The sequence below is a fragment of the Euphorbia lathyris genome, chromosome 7, assembly GCF_963576675.1.
Source record: "Euphorbia lathyris chromosome 7, ddEupLath1.1, whole genome shotgun sequence".
Taxonomy (NCBI): Eukaryota; Viridiplantae; Streptophyta; class Magnoliopsida; order Malpighiales; family Euphorbiaceae; genus Euphorbia; species Euphorbia lathyris.
In genome coordinates this window covers 6,628,007-6,645,193 of record NC_088916.1, presented here as the reverse complement: position 1 = coordinate 6,645,193, position 17,187 = coordinate 6,628,007, and the positions used below count along the sequence as shown (strand labels likewise).

Below are 17,187 nucleotides of genomic sequence, written 5' to 3'. Positions count from 1 at the left end.
TAATAAAATTGAAGATTAATATTTATAAATTCGGTAAATTTTTTGAATTTTCTTTGTCTAATTCGTACAAAATACAGTATATTTTTAATATTTTTTTCTTATTTTTTTCATATCCCAACACATGTTTGTGATTTGTTACTGATAAAATAACGCATGTGTGAAGTGTAGATGACAAGATTCATGACCGAGAAGACAGTTTGATGAATTATTTTTCAAATTGACCCAATTTATCAACGTTAGGGGTAAAACTACTTTTTTTTTTATAAAAGGGGTAAAACTACTCTTGGCTTCAAATATTAAGGATAAAATTACACCATTTTAAACGTTAGGGGTAAAATTGCTCCTAGCCCAAAACGTTAGAGGTATTTTTGTAATTTAACCATTCTTTTTGGACTAAAAAAATTTGTTTAGTTTAGGGATGAAAGGGGGGCAAATGCCCCCTTTGACCCCTACATCCGCCTCTGCGGATGCGTCACATGGCTATCAATCGACATGTAATAGCCATGTGACATATACGTGGATGTCATGTATCGTTTCGATCAGAGAATCTGAGTGGACTCATGCTGACATGACACCTACGTTATCATTACGATGTTTTTTAATCACTGAAATCGTCAGAATGATCAAATTGAGACAAAACTCAAAGTTGGTTGATTTTATTAAAACAAATTGAAATTGAGTGATCATTTTGAGATAACCATATAAGTTGAGTGCTCAATGCTTCATTTAACACCTGTAGTAGGATTTAAAGATATTCCTGGCTGAGAAAAGAGAATCTTTAATTTGTGTTCCTCCAAATGCCAAATCAACCATAAACATTATATACATTTATCTTTCAACAGAAACAATTAATTTGAAAGTACTAAAAAAATGGGTTCCATATGTCTGAACTCTTTATCTCACCTACCTTCTTCTTCTCCATCTTCTTCTTCTTCCCTTCCTCGAAAATTACCATTAACGAATTATTGTTGCTGTTCTTCTTCATCTCATCCGGAGACGGAGTTAATTTGTAATTATAGCAGCAAAACAGCATCGAAATCAACGCCCATTCTTATTAGTGGGAATCCTCCTACTTTGGTGTCTGCTCCTGGTCGCCGACTTGTTGCTGGTTCGTCTTCTTCTTCTTTTTCTCTGCTCAGTACCTTTTTAATTTCTTCGAGCATAAAAATTTCAGTACCTGCAGTTTTGTGTTATGTTGAATTAGATTGCAGTTCATACTTTGCTTGCATTTCAGCTAATTTTTCTGCGTTTTGCTTCATACCTAGCAACTGGAATTTACTGTAATTTTCAATTTTGGGGGTTTTTCGGTATCAGAAATTCAAGTAATTGAATTTTGAATTTTCTATGAGGTGTTGTAGGTTCTTTTTGTTTCTTCATTCTAAACACTAGAATAGAATTGTATATAGTTAAAGATTGAGAATCAATTGATTGTTATTGGGAAGGAAAATGAGCTAATTTGCTAAAAGAAATAGATATGAACAAAGGCGGAACTAAGGGGCTAATTTGGTTCAAAGTAATTTTTAAGCCCCTTGGTAAGGGTGGTAATTATTGGGTTAGTGTCGTGTTCGTGTTATATTAATTATCAATTTAGTGTCAAGTGGGGTCAAACTTTACTTAAAAAAATTTGTGTCATAATTGTATCAATCTAATCGGGTTAGTAATTTCGTGTTGTGTTTCGGGTCACGTACAATTTTACTATATACCTATGGTAAATTGGTAATGGTGACATTTTTTTTTTTTTTGGTAAGAAAGGAAAGGAAAAAAACAAAACCAACAAAAAACCTACACCGGGAGGCTGACTCCAATCCTATCCTCTAGGAGAGAAGGCAAAAGAAAAGAAGGAGGAACAGATAGGGTAGAAACACCTAACAGTCTAGGTAATGGTGACATTTAACAATACAGTAGGAGTCTTGTATGTCGTTTTTTTATTAGAGGCTTAACCATGACCATGACCATGCAAAAGTGTTCAAATATCATGTTTGGTTCGTCTAATGTCTTTATAATTCATATGCAAAAATATGGAAGGTTCGAGCCATATTTGTAACTGATAATTGTACTTTTATTACATTTATTAATTAAGTTGACATACAAATACATGAAAGAATATGATAATAATTTTAAATATTCGTCTTATTTTTTAGTTAGCAAGTCAACCCTAATACAACTCAAAAATTTGCATCTCAATTTTGTGTCAACCTCAAAATGACCCATTACTACACTAAGCTAACTCCAAGCACTATAATTACATATCAATTTCGTGTTGTGTGTAATAAACTCTAAATCTCCGTTTGATTCTCGTTTTTGTAGTACCTTTTTCCTTTTTACTCCAAACATTAATTTAGAAGTGTCTTGTTAAGATTGGGAAATTGCTCATAAATAGCCACTGCAACAATTTTTGACGGAATGTCTGAGTTTGCAACTGCATAAAACCGCATACTTAGGGTTGTAAATGATCCGAGCCACTCATGAGCGGCTCGGTGGTCGGCTCGACTCGACTCGATTTGTAAACGAGCCGCTCGTGAGCACGATTTACTGGCTCGGTTCGTAAACGAGCCGAGCTTGAGCAGGCCAAAGCTTTGCTCAAAAACTCGCGAGCAGGCTCGATTAGAACGTTTATGAACAAATTTTAGTTTTGTGGAAAACTATATAGTTTTGTGTTAGTTCACAAATATCTAAACTTAATATTATTTCATTTGTTATTAGATGAGTTCATTCACAAGCATAATAAATGAGTAATAGAGGAACTATTTGTCAGTATCTTGTTTATTTATTCACGAACTTTGCTTGTGAGCTTGTTTATGTACACAATTAAAGAGCTATTTGCGAACAAACTGCATAAATATAATTAACCATTTACTCACAAACAATTCATGGTTAGATAATTTTCTTAATGGACTAAGTTCAAAGAGGATTTTGGGCTCGAAACAAGCTCGAAGCTTGGCTCGAGCTCGTTTATTTTCTAATGAGCTGAGCCGAGCTTGAGCAAGCCAAAGCTCGGCTCGGGCTCGAGCTCGTTAATTTTATAGCGAGCCGAGCTTCAGCAGGCCAAAGCTTGGCTCGGCTCAGCTCGGCTCGGCTCGGCTCGGTTCGGTTCGATTACAGCCCTACGCATATTCATGTTTGCAAAGTTTTAAACCACCGAACTATCTTTGCAAATCGGCCAAACTTTTTTGTACTTTTCCCAAAAAACTATTCTTCAAACCTCATGCATCCAAGTGGTATGAAAAATTGACAATAGTTTGTGGTAATTGCAGTTGGGGACCTGCACGGAGATCTTGACCAAGCTAGAAATGCACTTGAGATAGCTGGTGTCTTGAGCTCTGATGAAGATGACTTATGGATTGGCGGAGAAACAGTATGCTTTAATTTTTGTAATATTTAATACAAAGCATAAAGCTCCTGATCATCTATTCAGTGAATGGTAATTGTTTGGTTCGTAAATGTAGGTGTTGATTCAGCTGGGAGATATACTTGATCGCGGTGAAGATGAAATAGCCATATTGTCCTTGTTGCGTTCATTGGATATACAAGCAAAAGCTCAAGGCGGAGCAGTTTTCCAGGTTTGTAATGCTGAATCTGGAAAACACAATTCTAATACTCAGTTATATCGTCCATTAACATCGTTTAGGTTCATAAGTTTTGATGTTTACTACATCCATTAGACATTTGATCTTAAATCTACAAGAAAATATAAGCAACCACTCGTTGCTCATCAAGTTTCGGACCTAGCTACTTCAATATATACATATGTGTGAGTGTCATATGCATTAGTGTTTCAGGCTTTTAATAGTTGAGCTCTAGTTAAATAATGTGATTTCTTTTCCGCGGCGATTAGTAATGAATTGTGTTCTCTTTGCCGGTAAACTATGTTGTGCTGGAAACTCTTCTTCATTGGAGTTTCCGCATTTCATGTCCGTGTCCGTTTCCGTTTCAGTTTCCAATTCCATTTCCATTTCTGTTTCCATGCAACAGACCGGTAAAAGTAGGCAAATTGGCCAGACCACAAATATTTCATGCTCTTATTTATTTTCTGTCTTTTATATTTCTTAATTTCATATTCCTAACAAAAATGGACTCCATATTGTGCATAAAGTTGTGTTTTCGTTTGATTTCACGTGGTTTCTCGGGAGGTTTTGTTACTCAATTGAAGATTTGTTTAACTGTTGTGGTGAATATGTTCTTCTACTGATTTAGGTGAACGGAAATCATGAGACAATGAATGTGGAAGGAGATTTCAGATACGTTGATTCCGGTGCATTTGATGAATGTGCTGATTTCCTTGAACACTTGGAAGCCTATGAGTACAACTGGGAAAATGCTTTTGTTAGTTGGATTAGTGTGTTGAAACAGCGGAAAGAAAATCTGAAATCGTCCGAAAACTATTGGGGTCCTTGGAATCTAGTCAAGGTATTAAAATTTTCAGCTCATTAAATCACTAATCTACATAACAAGTAAGCACAATTAGCTTCGGAGTTCTGATGGGATCTGGTGACTTAGTGCTGGTATGATCGGACTCGTCATCCTACGCACCCTCATCGCATATATTTCATCCTTCTCCCACATAATATGCCATCTGCCTCTCCCTGTGCATCGACCGCGGGCCCTCGGGGACACGGCGGGGCAAAAATGTCAAACGTTTCGTTTTCTTTCTACTCATAAAAGTTGAACAGATTTCTGATATGGTAATTGGAATATTAGGACAGAGGCAAAAGGGAGTGATTGCTAGATCAATATTGTTGAAACCGGGCGGTCCATTAGCGTGTGAATTGGCAAGGCATCCTGTTATACTTAGAGTCAATGACTGGATATTCTGTCATGGCGGACTTCTTCCTCATCATGGTAAATGTCAACAGTTTCGCATCTCAATTTATTACGAAAACCGCAAATTTTTGTTCTTGTACTTGCCTTAATGTGTACATTGTAGTCCCTGAACTTTAATTCGATCATACTCTAGGAACCGAAGTTTTGCATTTTGCGAATACATGACTGATAGAATTGTTATAGTGATTCTGCAGTTTCATATGGCATAGAGAGGATGAACCGGGAAGTATCTCAATGGATGAAAGGTCTTAACGAAAATGATACGAATGAGAGCTTTCCTTTCATAGCAACCCGGGGTTACGATAGCGTTGTCTGGAACAGATTATACTCGAGAGACGCCTTGCAAATGGAAGACGAAGACGACTATCAGACTGAACAGGCAGGTTTATCCTCTTCTATTCTGTAATCAACCAGCTCAAAACTCGGAATTTCTTTCATTAGTTATTATTAATCTTATGGCATTTGATGTCCGAAACATCTGATAATTGATTACCATTTTGCAGATACTTTCAATACTTGAAGAGACATTGCAAAGATCAGGTGCTAAAGGAATGGTTGTGGGGCATACTCCCCAAACTTCAGGTGTAAATTGGTAAGTCGATGTCCGTATATCTACATTGCACGAACACTTCTCATTAGTAGCATTGTGTCCGTATCTGTGTCCGTTTCGTGTCTCTGTCTGTTTCTGTTTGAATGCTATTTTATGAATGTTATGTTTTAGAAATAACGTTTCTAGTGTTCATGTCCATTTCATTGTCCGTGCAACGTAGCTGTATATAGATGTTAATTTTGGGTATATGGTGCAGTAAATATAACTGTAGCGTATGGCGCATCGATGTCGGAATGTCTAGTGGAGTTCTCAATTCAAGACCAGAGGTAATACAAAATTGAAGTGAAATTTTTTTTAAGCAATACAAGAAAAAAATTCGAAATATTATTATTTCCGTTTCAGCAGTTCTGCTGCAGGTTAATTGCATCAATTGTTGTCCTTCAACTTTCGACTTGATAACGTAAAAACTGGAGAATTTTCATTTTTAATACATTGTTCATGCCAACATAGGTAGTAAGAATTAAGATACGATTGAAAGGACTATCATGAAATAAAATTAAAGTCCAGGGAGTTTTGTGATACAAATTAAAGTTGAAAATAGAGGTGGAAATTATCGGGTTCCTGTCGTGTCAACTTTGGGTTCGTGTCAAAATGAGTCAACTCTAATCCAATTCAAAAAATTGCGTGTCATAATTGCGTTAACCTAATTGGGTTAGTGTCGATTTCTTGCCATGTTTTCGGGTCATATGTAATTTTACTATATACATATATTAATGGTGACTTTTAAAAATATAGGAGAATATAGTACTATTTGTAAATATTTTATGTCATTTTTGGATTAACACGTTAACACTAAACTAACCATTTGAAAGTTCGCTAATATCATTTTGAGGGCCACGTAAAGTCACGTATTCAAGTAATAATTGTACTTTTATTACTTTTATCAACAAAGGTGAGATGTAAAAAATGAGAAAATATAATAATAATTTTAAATATTCGTGTGATTTTTGAGTTAGCATTTCTTGAAAACAGGACTTGAAGTAATAATTGTAACGTGTCATTTCGTAACATGTTTATAACAATCTCATAATTCGTGTCATTTCGTAACGTGTTTATAATAATATAGGAGGTTCAAGTCATGTTTTCAAGTAATAATATTAGTGTCATTTTCGGGTTAGCATTTCAACCCTAACCCAACCCAAAAATTTGCGTGTTAATTTCGTGTCAACTCAAAAATGACATTTTACCTACTAAGTTAAACTCAAACACTAAAATGTGTGTCGATTTCATGTCGTGTGTACTATTAGAGTTCTTGGCCATGTTTGGTAAAGAGCGTTTTGGGATAAAAAGAGCGGTTTTGACCAACTTTAGAGGTTTGACCACCGAAACCGCTGATTGGAGTGTTTGGTGGAGAGAGTTTTGAGAGAGAGTTTTGGGATGAAAACGCTAATTTAGAAAAAGCTCCTTTTAGGAGCTTTTTCAATTAGCGTTTTGCAATATTAAAATTAATGGACTTCTTTAACCCTAATAGATAGACTCCCTCTTCTCCTGCGCCAAAATTAATGCCCTTATTCGTCTTTTTGCACAAACCGCTATTATCAATCAGCTAATTTTTACCAAACATGTCTACACAAACAGCTAGTCAAATCAGCTAATGTAATCAGCTAACAGCTAACAGCTAATTCCCAAACAGGGCCCTTATATTAAGCATTTGGTCTTTCATGTCACTTGGAAGACCCCAATTCACATTTGGACACGTGTATTATACCCCACTGAATAAATAAAATAGTGGGCCTCTTGTTATATATGTGGGTCCATATTACACATGCAAAATATGTATGGAAGGTCCTCCGTTTTGACATGAAGAACCGGGTGTTTCTAATAATTTCCCGTACTTTTGCCACCTCTACTTGAAAGTTGAATATGTGTTTTGATCCCCCTAATGAGATTAATTTGCATTTAAGTAACAATTGTTTGGTAATTGAGATTTTCAGGTACTTGAAATAAGTAATGATAAAGCAAGGGTAATAAAAAGCAGAAGAGATTCACTTGTTGAGCTTCAGGTTGCTGATTTCACATAGAGACGACAGTAAAATCAAAATGAATTAAATTTGTATAGCAATTAATTCATGTATGTATTATCTTTTATTTATTTTTTTCGTTGGAAATTTCGGGCGGGTCATTCTCCCGATCTATTTAATTGAATATAAAAGGAGAAGTTATTGGAAATTAAAATACTTCTCGTTCTTGTAATAATTAACGTTCTTTCTTTGTGAAAGAAACAGTGAGACCCCAATTCGTATTATCGACTCTCTGAATTGTTCTTCCTCGTGATTTGTGAATCGATGTTTTACTTGGGAATTCTATAAGAGATTAGAATGCTGTAAAAACTATTTCATAGTTCATTAATTTTCGTTTGATGTGATTACGTGAATTAATTTACATTCTGTATTAACTATGTAAATGCATCATCGATCCATAATAATAAGTAAAATTCATTATTAGCATGTTATTGTACTAATGAAATTGAAAAGTAGTTGTTCCTCCATCTCTCTACACTTTCTTCTTTCCCTTTGCTCTTATTCTCAAGCTTTCCGTCAACGTTTCGGTTCTTCCTTTCTGTTTAGGTTCCCTTAAAGGAGGAATGAGGAAACTTGTCTTCCTTCTTCCTCCTCCCATTTATGTTTATGTTTTTGTTTTTTTAACTTTAGATTTATCTTTTCTTCCTAGTTTGAAGTCTATATACTTTCTCGAATCTCTTTTACGTCAGATATACACATGTTAGCTATACTTTTATCGTTTATTCTTTTTTCGGACTTAGCAAGAGCGGAAAAGGTTCATCTTGTCCACAGATCTCTGCGTGGTTGTAAAAAAAGAAAGGACTCAGATCCGAATGTCCGGAAAAGACTAAATGATGAAGAATGGATTACAACTGTTTTTCAATGGGATTCGACTTACGAGAAGTATATGATTTTTATTTTGTTGTATTTGTACTTTTTATGGTTTTTATTTGTTCTTTGTAGTATTTTTCTTGCTTTTTATAGTCTATTTTTCTTTCCCTTGTTATTGTCTGTATGGGTGGGAAGTTTTATCATGTTGTATTTGTACTTTGTGATTCCATGGAATGAAATATGGCATCTTATAAAAAAAAAAATTGAAAAGTTTAACAAAAAAATATTGTATTTATTGGAAAGGAATTCACTTAAAGGTGATTGAGTGATTGACGAGACTCGAATAAAGTAAATCGGATTATTTATAGTTGGGCCAATAGGGTTGAAATGCCGAACCCCAAAAATGGTTGTTAAAACCAACTCAAAGCATGGCTTAGGTTGATTTTGAGTTAGATTTAGTTACAAAAACAAGGAAGATAATATGCGATAAAATAATAACAATGGAGAGAGTAAGTGTATTCTTGTATTTCACTTGTCTTTTTGCTTGTACTCTATTACATGAAAGAAACCTATATTTATAGGTTTATGAATATATATAGGTTACATAAAAACATAAATTATGGAGTTACAAACATTAAGGAATACAGAGTTACAACCTTAATGAATGAAGAGTTACAACATTAAAGAATGAAGAGTTACAATGGTTATACTTATAGACATCCATCAATTTTTTCATAACAGAAACTTCTTTTATGATTTTTGGAAAAAATATAACATTGGGTTAAATGGAAGATCCATTTACATATTTTGACCCATTTAAGGAACGAGGTCAACGGTTGCGACTTCAGAATCAATAGTAGAAGGTTTCTTAAGAGATTCTCCAACTGGCAAAGGAGAATGAGTAATCTTTATGGAAACCGAAGACTTCTTCGCCTCTTTCAACTCCTTGATTCGGGCTATGAATTTGGCACGAAAAAACATATTATCAGGATTACATGCATCCAACAAAAATAAAATAAGAAGAAAGATAAAGTAAAGTTACTTTTTCTTCTTTTTATAGATTTTTATGACTCTAAATATAATTTTGCCTTTTTTTTTTTTTTATTATGCAAGTCGAGGGAATGTTGGATCAAATTATATTCATCATTTCTTGGTATGGCTATTGATGACTATAATTATTAAGGCATTCAAAACCATCATTCTCCCTAGAGGTAAGCCCGCTGGCAGATCTCCAAGTTTCGGGACTACATGAAGCTTTGTTCTTTTCGTCTCAAAAGGGTAGCCTTGAGAATAGGGACCTTAAGGGATCGAAGCATTCAACTTTATCCAAAACCATTTCGGTTTGAAGTTCTTCACACTTTGAACTTTTTTGTTAAGAAAGTTTTGGCGGTTTTGATGAATTTGCTAGTAGATCATATCTATAGTAACCTTTTTGTTGGGGTATCAATAAGAACGAAATAATGGTCGAGTTATATTAACATCAAGGTCAGAGCACACCTTGGAGAACGAAAGTAGCTCTAACTAGGCGTTTGGAGAAATTTGACAGGGACATAAGCGAAATTCATTCAAGGAAGTTACAATGCATCGAGAAAAGGGAAAACGCAGATCCCATTGCAGAAATTGCTTGAACATCTCCAAGGTATTCAAAGATGGATCAAAGGCTTTCTGAGTCTCAAAAGGAATATTGACAATCATTTTTTTCAGTTCTGGATAAGCAGCTACTATCTTCACCAAATCTTTGGTAGTCAGAGTAGAGAATTGAGAATAAACATTTAAGTTCACCTACTTAATTTTCCTCATTAGGATTTTGAGAGGCCTTGGAAGATGAAGCTCTTTGGGAGTTGGAAGATTTAGGAGCCATAATATTAAAGAAGAGGAAGATTCAAAAAGGAAAAAATATGGATAAACTTCTTGAGAATCCCTACAAGCTAAAAGTACCAGATAACCCGTAACAAAATAGATGAGAGAAAGAAAGTGAAGGAACTTATAAAGGTAAACAATGGGAGACGATTTAAGAAAAAGTAAAGGAGAAGATATTCTTCAAAGGTCTATGCACAAATTGGGGGGAACCCAAAGGACGAGAGGTTAATAATTATAACCTATCCTTAGGATATTCTCGAAAGATGGTAAATAAGTGATAATTGCTTCTACTGAAACGGTAAAAGGTAGAAGCTCCTTGGGGAAAGAAATTTGCTCTAAGTAGCAGAAAATGGACTTCAAAAAGAAAAACTTTGGCCCATCATTAAAAATATAGAAAGTCCAAAGTAAAAACGATGCCCTAAAGAACTTAATGTAGAGAATTTTAAAAGGGACACATCTAATATCACACCAAATAAAGGAGTTGAAGTAGCCAGATACGTGGATCAATAAGAAGTCTTAAGAGAAAAGCATAACTACCAGGGACATGTGTCTCAATCACATGAGCGGGTTTAAAACATACACTTCTAATCCCTAAAATATGCTGTAACTTACGGAAAAGGAGAGATGGACATAAAAATGTATAAATACCTGAGCCAATCAAGTATTACCACGTTGAGACCTACCCAGCAGTAGGATACACTTTACTCATTTCTATAAATAGTCATTGTAAAAAAGCACGATGTACATAATCATTCTTACTTCACTCTGATTTCTAGTCATTCAGTTATTCTCGTTAACATCACTGATTTAAGCATAACGTACATCGTCCCTCTCCGACTAATGATTGATTTCGTCTCACTTGAATTGAATACCGTCTACCAAGCATACGTCGCAAATTGAGACACATCATTTGTTATAGATTAGTTTCTAAATTAGGCTTAAAGCCTCTAACTAATTAACTTTCACAAACAAAGTATATAAGACAGGTGACTAAACACCATTACAGTTGGCCGGTTTCTTTGATATTCAACCCATTTCCAACGTCTCTTTGTAAACTCCGCTAACTTACCTCACTCTCTTTGCTTAAATTTCGTATGCTCTCTTCTCTCATTCATCATTCTCTCAGCCTCCGCCCTCCTCATTTCCATTCTTACTCCCTCTCATTAATATCATCCGCCATGGCCTGTTCTCTCTCTCTCCCTTCCGTTTCTCTCAAGAATCTCCCCTTCGCTTCCTCTACTTGCGATGGGAATGGAATTCGAAGATTTGGTTTTAAAATGCCCGCTCGATCTAGGGTTTTTATGAGTGTCTCTACTGGATCCCAAATTGCCGTTGTTGATGATGCCTTGTTTGCGGATTACAAGCCTCACAATGCTTTTCTGTTTCCTGGTCAGGTAAATGACTTCTCTATTACTTCAATTTTGGAATTGAAGTGATATATGGTGTAGTTTGAGTTGCTAGTTGTTTAATTTTAGCTGCATTTGTTTAAATCGTGGTATATTGTCAGTGAAACGAACTGTTTTTTTTTTAGGAAACTGAAGAAATTTTCATTGTTTACATAAACTAGATACTGAGAATTGCTTAATTAGTAAGAACTATGCTAGCTGGTTGCTGTTTGATGTTGTGAACTTTCTGAAGGCAGTTGTATTGATACCCACAATATTAATGAAACGGTGGAAAAGAAATTAATCAGTGGATTCTTTTTGTCTTTTACAATTTGAAATATTTGTAAGCAAGTATAAGGTTGGTCACTTTCAAATTGCTTTGTTGTTAATCGTTAAACTTCAAATTATGGGGATTAGGAAGTGTATTGAACAAAATTTGTTGCTTTATCTGTTCAATAGGTCATCTGCATTAGGAAACAATTAGAGATTTTTTTTTTTTTTTTTTTTTTTAATATGCACGGGTAGATGAAGGAGCTAGCCTTCTTCAGCTTTGATTTATGCAAAAGGGCGGCCCTGTGCACTACGTGTGCCCGTTAAGAGAGGGTCCGGGGAGGGGTCCCACCACAAGGGGTATGGGGTGCAAGCCTTCCCCTGCCAAATTTTTTTGGCAAGAGGCCGCTCCTAAGACTCGAACCCGTGACCTCTCGGTCACACGACAACAATGTTGACCGTTGCGCCAAGGCTCGCCCAGCTTTGATTTATGTAAAAAGAAAAGAAAAAATGAAAGGGACAGGTCTCTTCCATCAGTTATAGCATTCGAACTATGATAAGAGTGTATACTGGCAATCTAGCTGACAGTCCTGCTTAGGCTTGGGAAGAGATTCTTGCTTTAAATAATTGCTATGCTTGATTCTTGTATCAAATGAAAAGTAGTGCAACTATATGCTGTCTGGTCCAATCTATAATGTCTCAAACAAATTGTCTCATTTGATATATTCGCTTCTAACTTAAATCACACTTTCGTTTTTCTTTTTCCCCTTTCGGTTCTTTTTACTAATGAATGTTTATAGGGTGCACAAGCCATTGGAATGGGAAAGGAGGCCCAAAGTGTGCCTGCTGCAGCAGACTTGTACAAGAAAGCAAATGATATATTAGGGTAGCATTTTCTGTAGTTCTGGTTAAGGATTGAGTACTTTTTAGCTTCATATGTAACCATCTATTAGTAGGTTTAGCATGCGATGTTGAGTTTGTCAGTTGTTGCATGCAGATACGATCTTCTAGATCTTTGCACCAGTGGTCCAAAAGAGAAGCTGGATTCAACTGTGATAAGCCAGGTACTTTTCTCCAGCCTTGCAACTTCCTTGACAATAATCTGCTGTAATTTTACCTTAATGAGACAAGGTGATATCTAACATGTATGCTTATGAAAGGATTGATGAATCAAATGCAATTGATTTGCCTAAGTACCAAAATGCTTGAGTAGTTTAACGGTCTTTGAGACCATAGTTACTGCTCTGCATCAATGTTGCACGGAAACCTTGATTTTGAAGAGTTTCCATGTTTCAAAAACGTTTTGATTTCTAAAACTCTCGGAAATTGTAACTTCATGTTTTTTGTAACTTAAGAAAATTGGAAACTCGTCTCTTAAAATACAATGCATTTTTAGAAGGAGATGGTGCATTATCAAATCTCTTAATCAGTCATCGTATGTCAATCCCATTGCATTAAATCCCTAATGTTTTATAGATTATCTCCTTCAAGCTTTCAAAATGAAAAACCTCCTATTTTTTCCTATGATGTAATTTTTCTTATTTTATATATATATATATATATATATATAAAAGATTACAAATGCACCCTTATAATTTTAAATAGTATAAAATATCGCCCTGCATTTTTATTATTTACACGTTTCCTCCATGTTTCAATTTCTTGTATTATTTACAAGCACAGTTGTGGTGTCCATTTCGGTTTCAGTTTGCGTTTCCGTGCAACATGCATCTCATTCTGAAACTGCTCTTTTCAATTTCAATATGCATTCTTTGGGTCTCTTCTTGTGATATTAGGGTTTCCTTTTTATTAAATTTGTTATCTTTAGTAGTTATATTATTAAATAGTACCAAATAAAGCAAATTTTTTGCTTTTCTACTTCTAGCATGGACAAAAAATTTAATCAATAACATGTTAAGAATGAAAAAAGCACAAGCTTTTGGATTTTCTTTTTGGTGCTTGTCGCTGTCATCGTTGCTGTTGATGTTAAAATGTTAATCATTGTTATGGAACAATTATTTCCAATTAAAAATCTATAGTTGGCTCTTGACCCACGCCTAATTTTGCATTCCTGCAGCCTGCAATTTATGTCACTAGTCTTGCTGCAATTGAGTTGCTCCGAGCTCGTGATGGAGGCCAGCAGATAATTGATTCTGTTGATGTGACATGTGGTCTCAGCTTGGGAGAGTATACTGCTCTAGCATTTGCTGGAGCTTTCAGGTTCGCATCTGAACTAGTTTAAAATATTAAACCAATTAAAACCATAAACAAAACCGAATGGTTGAATTTGCGCAACTCGTTTGTGAGCTCCTTGAATGAGCCAAAGCATGCCTGTGGAAGATTTGATTGCTGAATGACTTGATTGATTTCTATTTTCTGCATTAGAATCTCATCTTGTTTGTTAACTCCCTGTTTTTTAGTGGAAGCTGAAATAGCAAATAGACAACACATAACCAACTGTTTATTTTTTTCTTTTTGATTTTTTTTACGTCTAATTGATGTCTTTTTTTTTTCTATTATAAGCTTTGAGGACGGACTCAAGTTGGTCAAATTGAGGGGTGAAGCCATGCAGGAAAGCAATATTAGCTGGTTAATGATGGGGTAAATTACACTCATGGCCCCTGAACTTTGCACTTACTTTTATTATGGCTCCTGAACTTCAAAACTAGACATTATGGTCTATGAACTTTGCACTTTACTAACATAATGACCCCTTTTACTTTTGAAGTCGAAATGACTAATGACAATCTCAAAATGGAAAAGTCCAAAACTTAAAGTTGTTTAGAACCACATTTTCCATGGAACCACAATTTTTTATTTTCCAATCACCATTTTTAAGAACCATTTTCTCTCTCTTAACCAAACAACATCTAAAAGAGCCATTATGTTAGTAAAGTGCAAAGTTAATGGGTCATAATCCAGTTTTGAAGTTCATAGGCCATAATGAAAGTAAGTGCAAAGTTCGTGGGCCATGGGTGTAATTTACCCGTTAATTATGGTTTATTTATATATCCACGGTTTGAGAAAGTGATGACATCCAATACTAATGATTGTTATGTGTGATTCTATTTTTCTTCAGAAAGCTGCTGATGCTGCAGAAGGTGCCATGGTCAGTATAATAGGACTGGACTCCGACAAAGTTCAACAGTTATGTGACGCAGCCAATGAAGAAGTTGACGAAGTTGATAGAGTTCAGATTGCAAATTATTTATGTCCTGTAATTTCCTTCATACCCAGAAACTCGAAGAACTGCTGCTTCACCTGGTTTTGTTTTTCGCTTAACAAATAATTTAACTTCGGCAGGGGAATTATGCTGTTTCTGGAGGTCTGAAGGGAATTGAAGCTGTACAAGCTAAGGCGAAGTCTTTTAAAGCTCGTATGGCGGTAATTGCCTAATCAACTCACAATTTCCCTCTCCGTTGCCATATTTTTTTTATCGTCAATAAGAATGCATTCGGATCATTTTAGGTACGGCTAGCTGTTGCTGGTGCTTTCCACACCAGTTACATGGAACCTGCTGTCTCAAGATTGGAAGCTGCATTAGCAGCAACCGAGATTAAATCTCCACGGATACCTGTTATATCCAATGTTGATGCTCAGCCACATGCAGATCCTGCCACAATCAAGAAGATATTGGCACGCCAAGTAAGCTACGGAACTTTTTTTCCCTATTAAAGCTCCATATCTGGCTTACTTATAAGTTGTAAGTCTTACTGGGTATGCCTTAAGAGATCCATTTATCGATTGACACGGATTAAAATTATTGTAGGTGACTTCTCCTGTTCAATGGGAAACAACAGTAAAAACCCTTCTAGACAAAGGACTGGAGAAGAGTTATGAATTAGGACCAGGAAAGGTATAATTTATCTTCACGACTCGTCTTAAATACGATGATACGAGGTCATTCGACCATAGTACCTTGAGATTGCATTCAGATTTGTGCTTAAAAGAGGAGTAATTTTGACAGGTTATTGCTGGCATTGTCAAGAGAATGAACAAAGGAGCTGAAATTGAGAACATAGGTGCTTAACGATCAGCGTAACGGATTGATTATACTCGTAGAGAACATTTTTCTCGGTTGAGAGAGAAATACATTTGGAGCTTAAATTATTCTCGCAGAACCCGGCAGTCTGAGGTTTTTTTTTTTTTTTTTTTTACATTATTTCCCAGCTTAGTTTTGAATTTAGATTAGCATGTATCAAGAGACTTGTTACTATTTTTACTGCCCCATCTTTTTCTAATATTCTTAGAGGACTCTTTACAAACTTTGGATGTATTTGTAGACATAAAATTGTTGGTTTCATTTATGTAAAGGAATAAATATGAGCATAAAAAAAGTGAAGTTGTTTATTTATAGAGTTGGTCTTTTTTCCTTATGCAAATTGTGTAATTAGATCTAAATTTGTTATTTTGACACGTAAAAAGGGTGTTTGTTTTAATCTTTCGGAACTGTTTTTAACTTTTTATTCTAAATAGTAGAAAATATAGTGTTTGACTACGTTTATAAAACAACTTTGCATGAAAAGCTTGTTTTTGAAAATTTTCATAAAAAAGTTGTTTGTATTTATTTTGATAAATTATCTTTTTATTTTATTTTTAGAAAACATGTTTCTTCTTTGACATTATTCCGATCTCTATAAGAACAAAGTTTTTTTATTGATTTAATTAGATTATTTTTATTAGTTTTTAGTTTTTAATTTCATTTATAGATTAATTTAAGACAAGTTCATAATATTAGATATTTTACATACATTTTATTTTACATATTGATAAATTTAACCAAACAGTTACAAAATTCCGTTTCAGTGAATACTCTAAATCTTATGCCTTGATAAACAGGAATAGAATAGATACTTGAAACTAAATCTTATGCCTTGATAAACAGTGGAATAGATACTTGAAATTTAAGGCAAAAATGAAACATTTTGACACTATTCTGATTTTAGTAGATTCAGTCAATACTTGAAATTTAAGGCAAAAAGCATTTTGACAGTCTTAATCATTCTGATTTTACTATATTGATTTCTTGATTTAAAAACATACAAATATGTATATTTGGTCCATGCAATTTGCAAATTTGAACATTTCATTAAAAATTATTATTGTCCCATACATATTTTGCAAGTTTTTAAAGACAATATAGTCCACATATACAAAACATCACAATTAGAGTAATTATTAGCAGAGATTTCATTTCAAAAAAATAAAAATTATTAGCAGAGATTGACGAGTAAATTACACCAATGGTACCTGACTTTTACCTCATTTCACACTTTGATACTTAAATTATATTTTGTCTTAAAAATATACCTCAAGTATTGGTGATTGGACAATTTAATGCATTTAGCCAGTCACTAATCGGTCAACGTATTTTACACAAATATTGGGACCCACTTTACCCTCAACTAAC

General features: G+C 34.6%; 2 protein-coding genes across 4 annotated transcripts; both read left to right on the top strand.

Moving 5' to 3' along the window:
- The first annotated feature begins 769 nt into the window (after window positions 1–769).
- LOC136201374 (shewanella-like protein phosphatase 1) lies at window positions 770–7,791 on the top strand. Of its 3 annotated transcripts, XM_065992034.1 has the most exons (10): window positions 776–1,108; window positions 1,749–1,877; window positions 3,255–3,355; window positions 3,447–3,560; window positions 4,195–4,407; window positions 4,704–4,839; window positions 5,016–5,200; window positions 5,325–5,413; window positions 5,628–5,697; window positions 7,366–7,791. In XM_065992034.1, the coding sequence occupies exons 1-10, from the start codon at window positions 871–873 to the stop codon at window positions 7,450–7,452; spliced, it is 1,362 nt and encodes a 453-aa protein (XP_065848106.1). In that variant the 5' UTR covers window positions 776–870; the 3' UTR covers window positions 7,453–7,791. The 3 variants fall into 3 exon arrangements, 2 of the variants coding, with proteins under 2 accessions (XP_065848106.1, XP_065848107.1); XR_010673806.1 differs by lacking the exon at window positions 7,366–7,791 and having other exon boundaries at window positions 770–1,108; window positions 5,016–5,204; XM_065992035.1 differs by lacking the exon at window positions 1,749–1,877 and having other exon boundaries at window positions 781–1,108.
- A 3,337-nt stretch (window positions 7,792–11,128) lies between these two features.
- LOC136201145 (uncharacterized) lies at window positions 11,129–16,131 on the top strand. The gene is made up of 10 exons (XM_065991730.1): window positions 11,129–11,516; window positions 12,578–12,663; window positions 12,775–12,841; window positions 13,855–13,997; window positions 14,301–14,349; window positions 14,857–14,994; window positions 15,081–15,161; window positions 15,246–15,422; window positions 15,547–15,633; window positions 15,745–16,131. The coding sequence occupies exons 1-10, from the start codon at window positions 11,217–11,219 to the stop codon at window positions 15,805–15,807; spliced, it is 1,191 nt and encodes a 396-aa protein (XP_065847802.1). The 5' UTR covers window positions 11,129–11,216; the 3' UTR covers window positions 15,808–16,131.
- The last annotated feature ends 1,056 nt before the right edge of the window (window positions 16,132–17,187 follow it).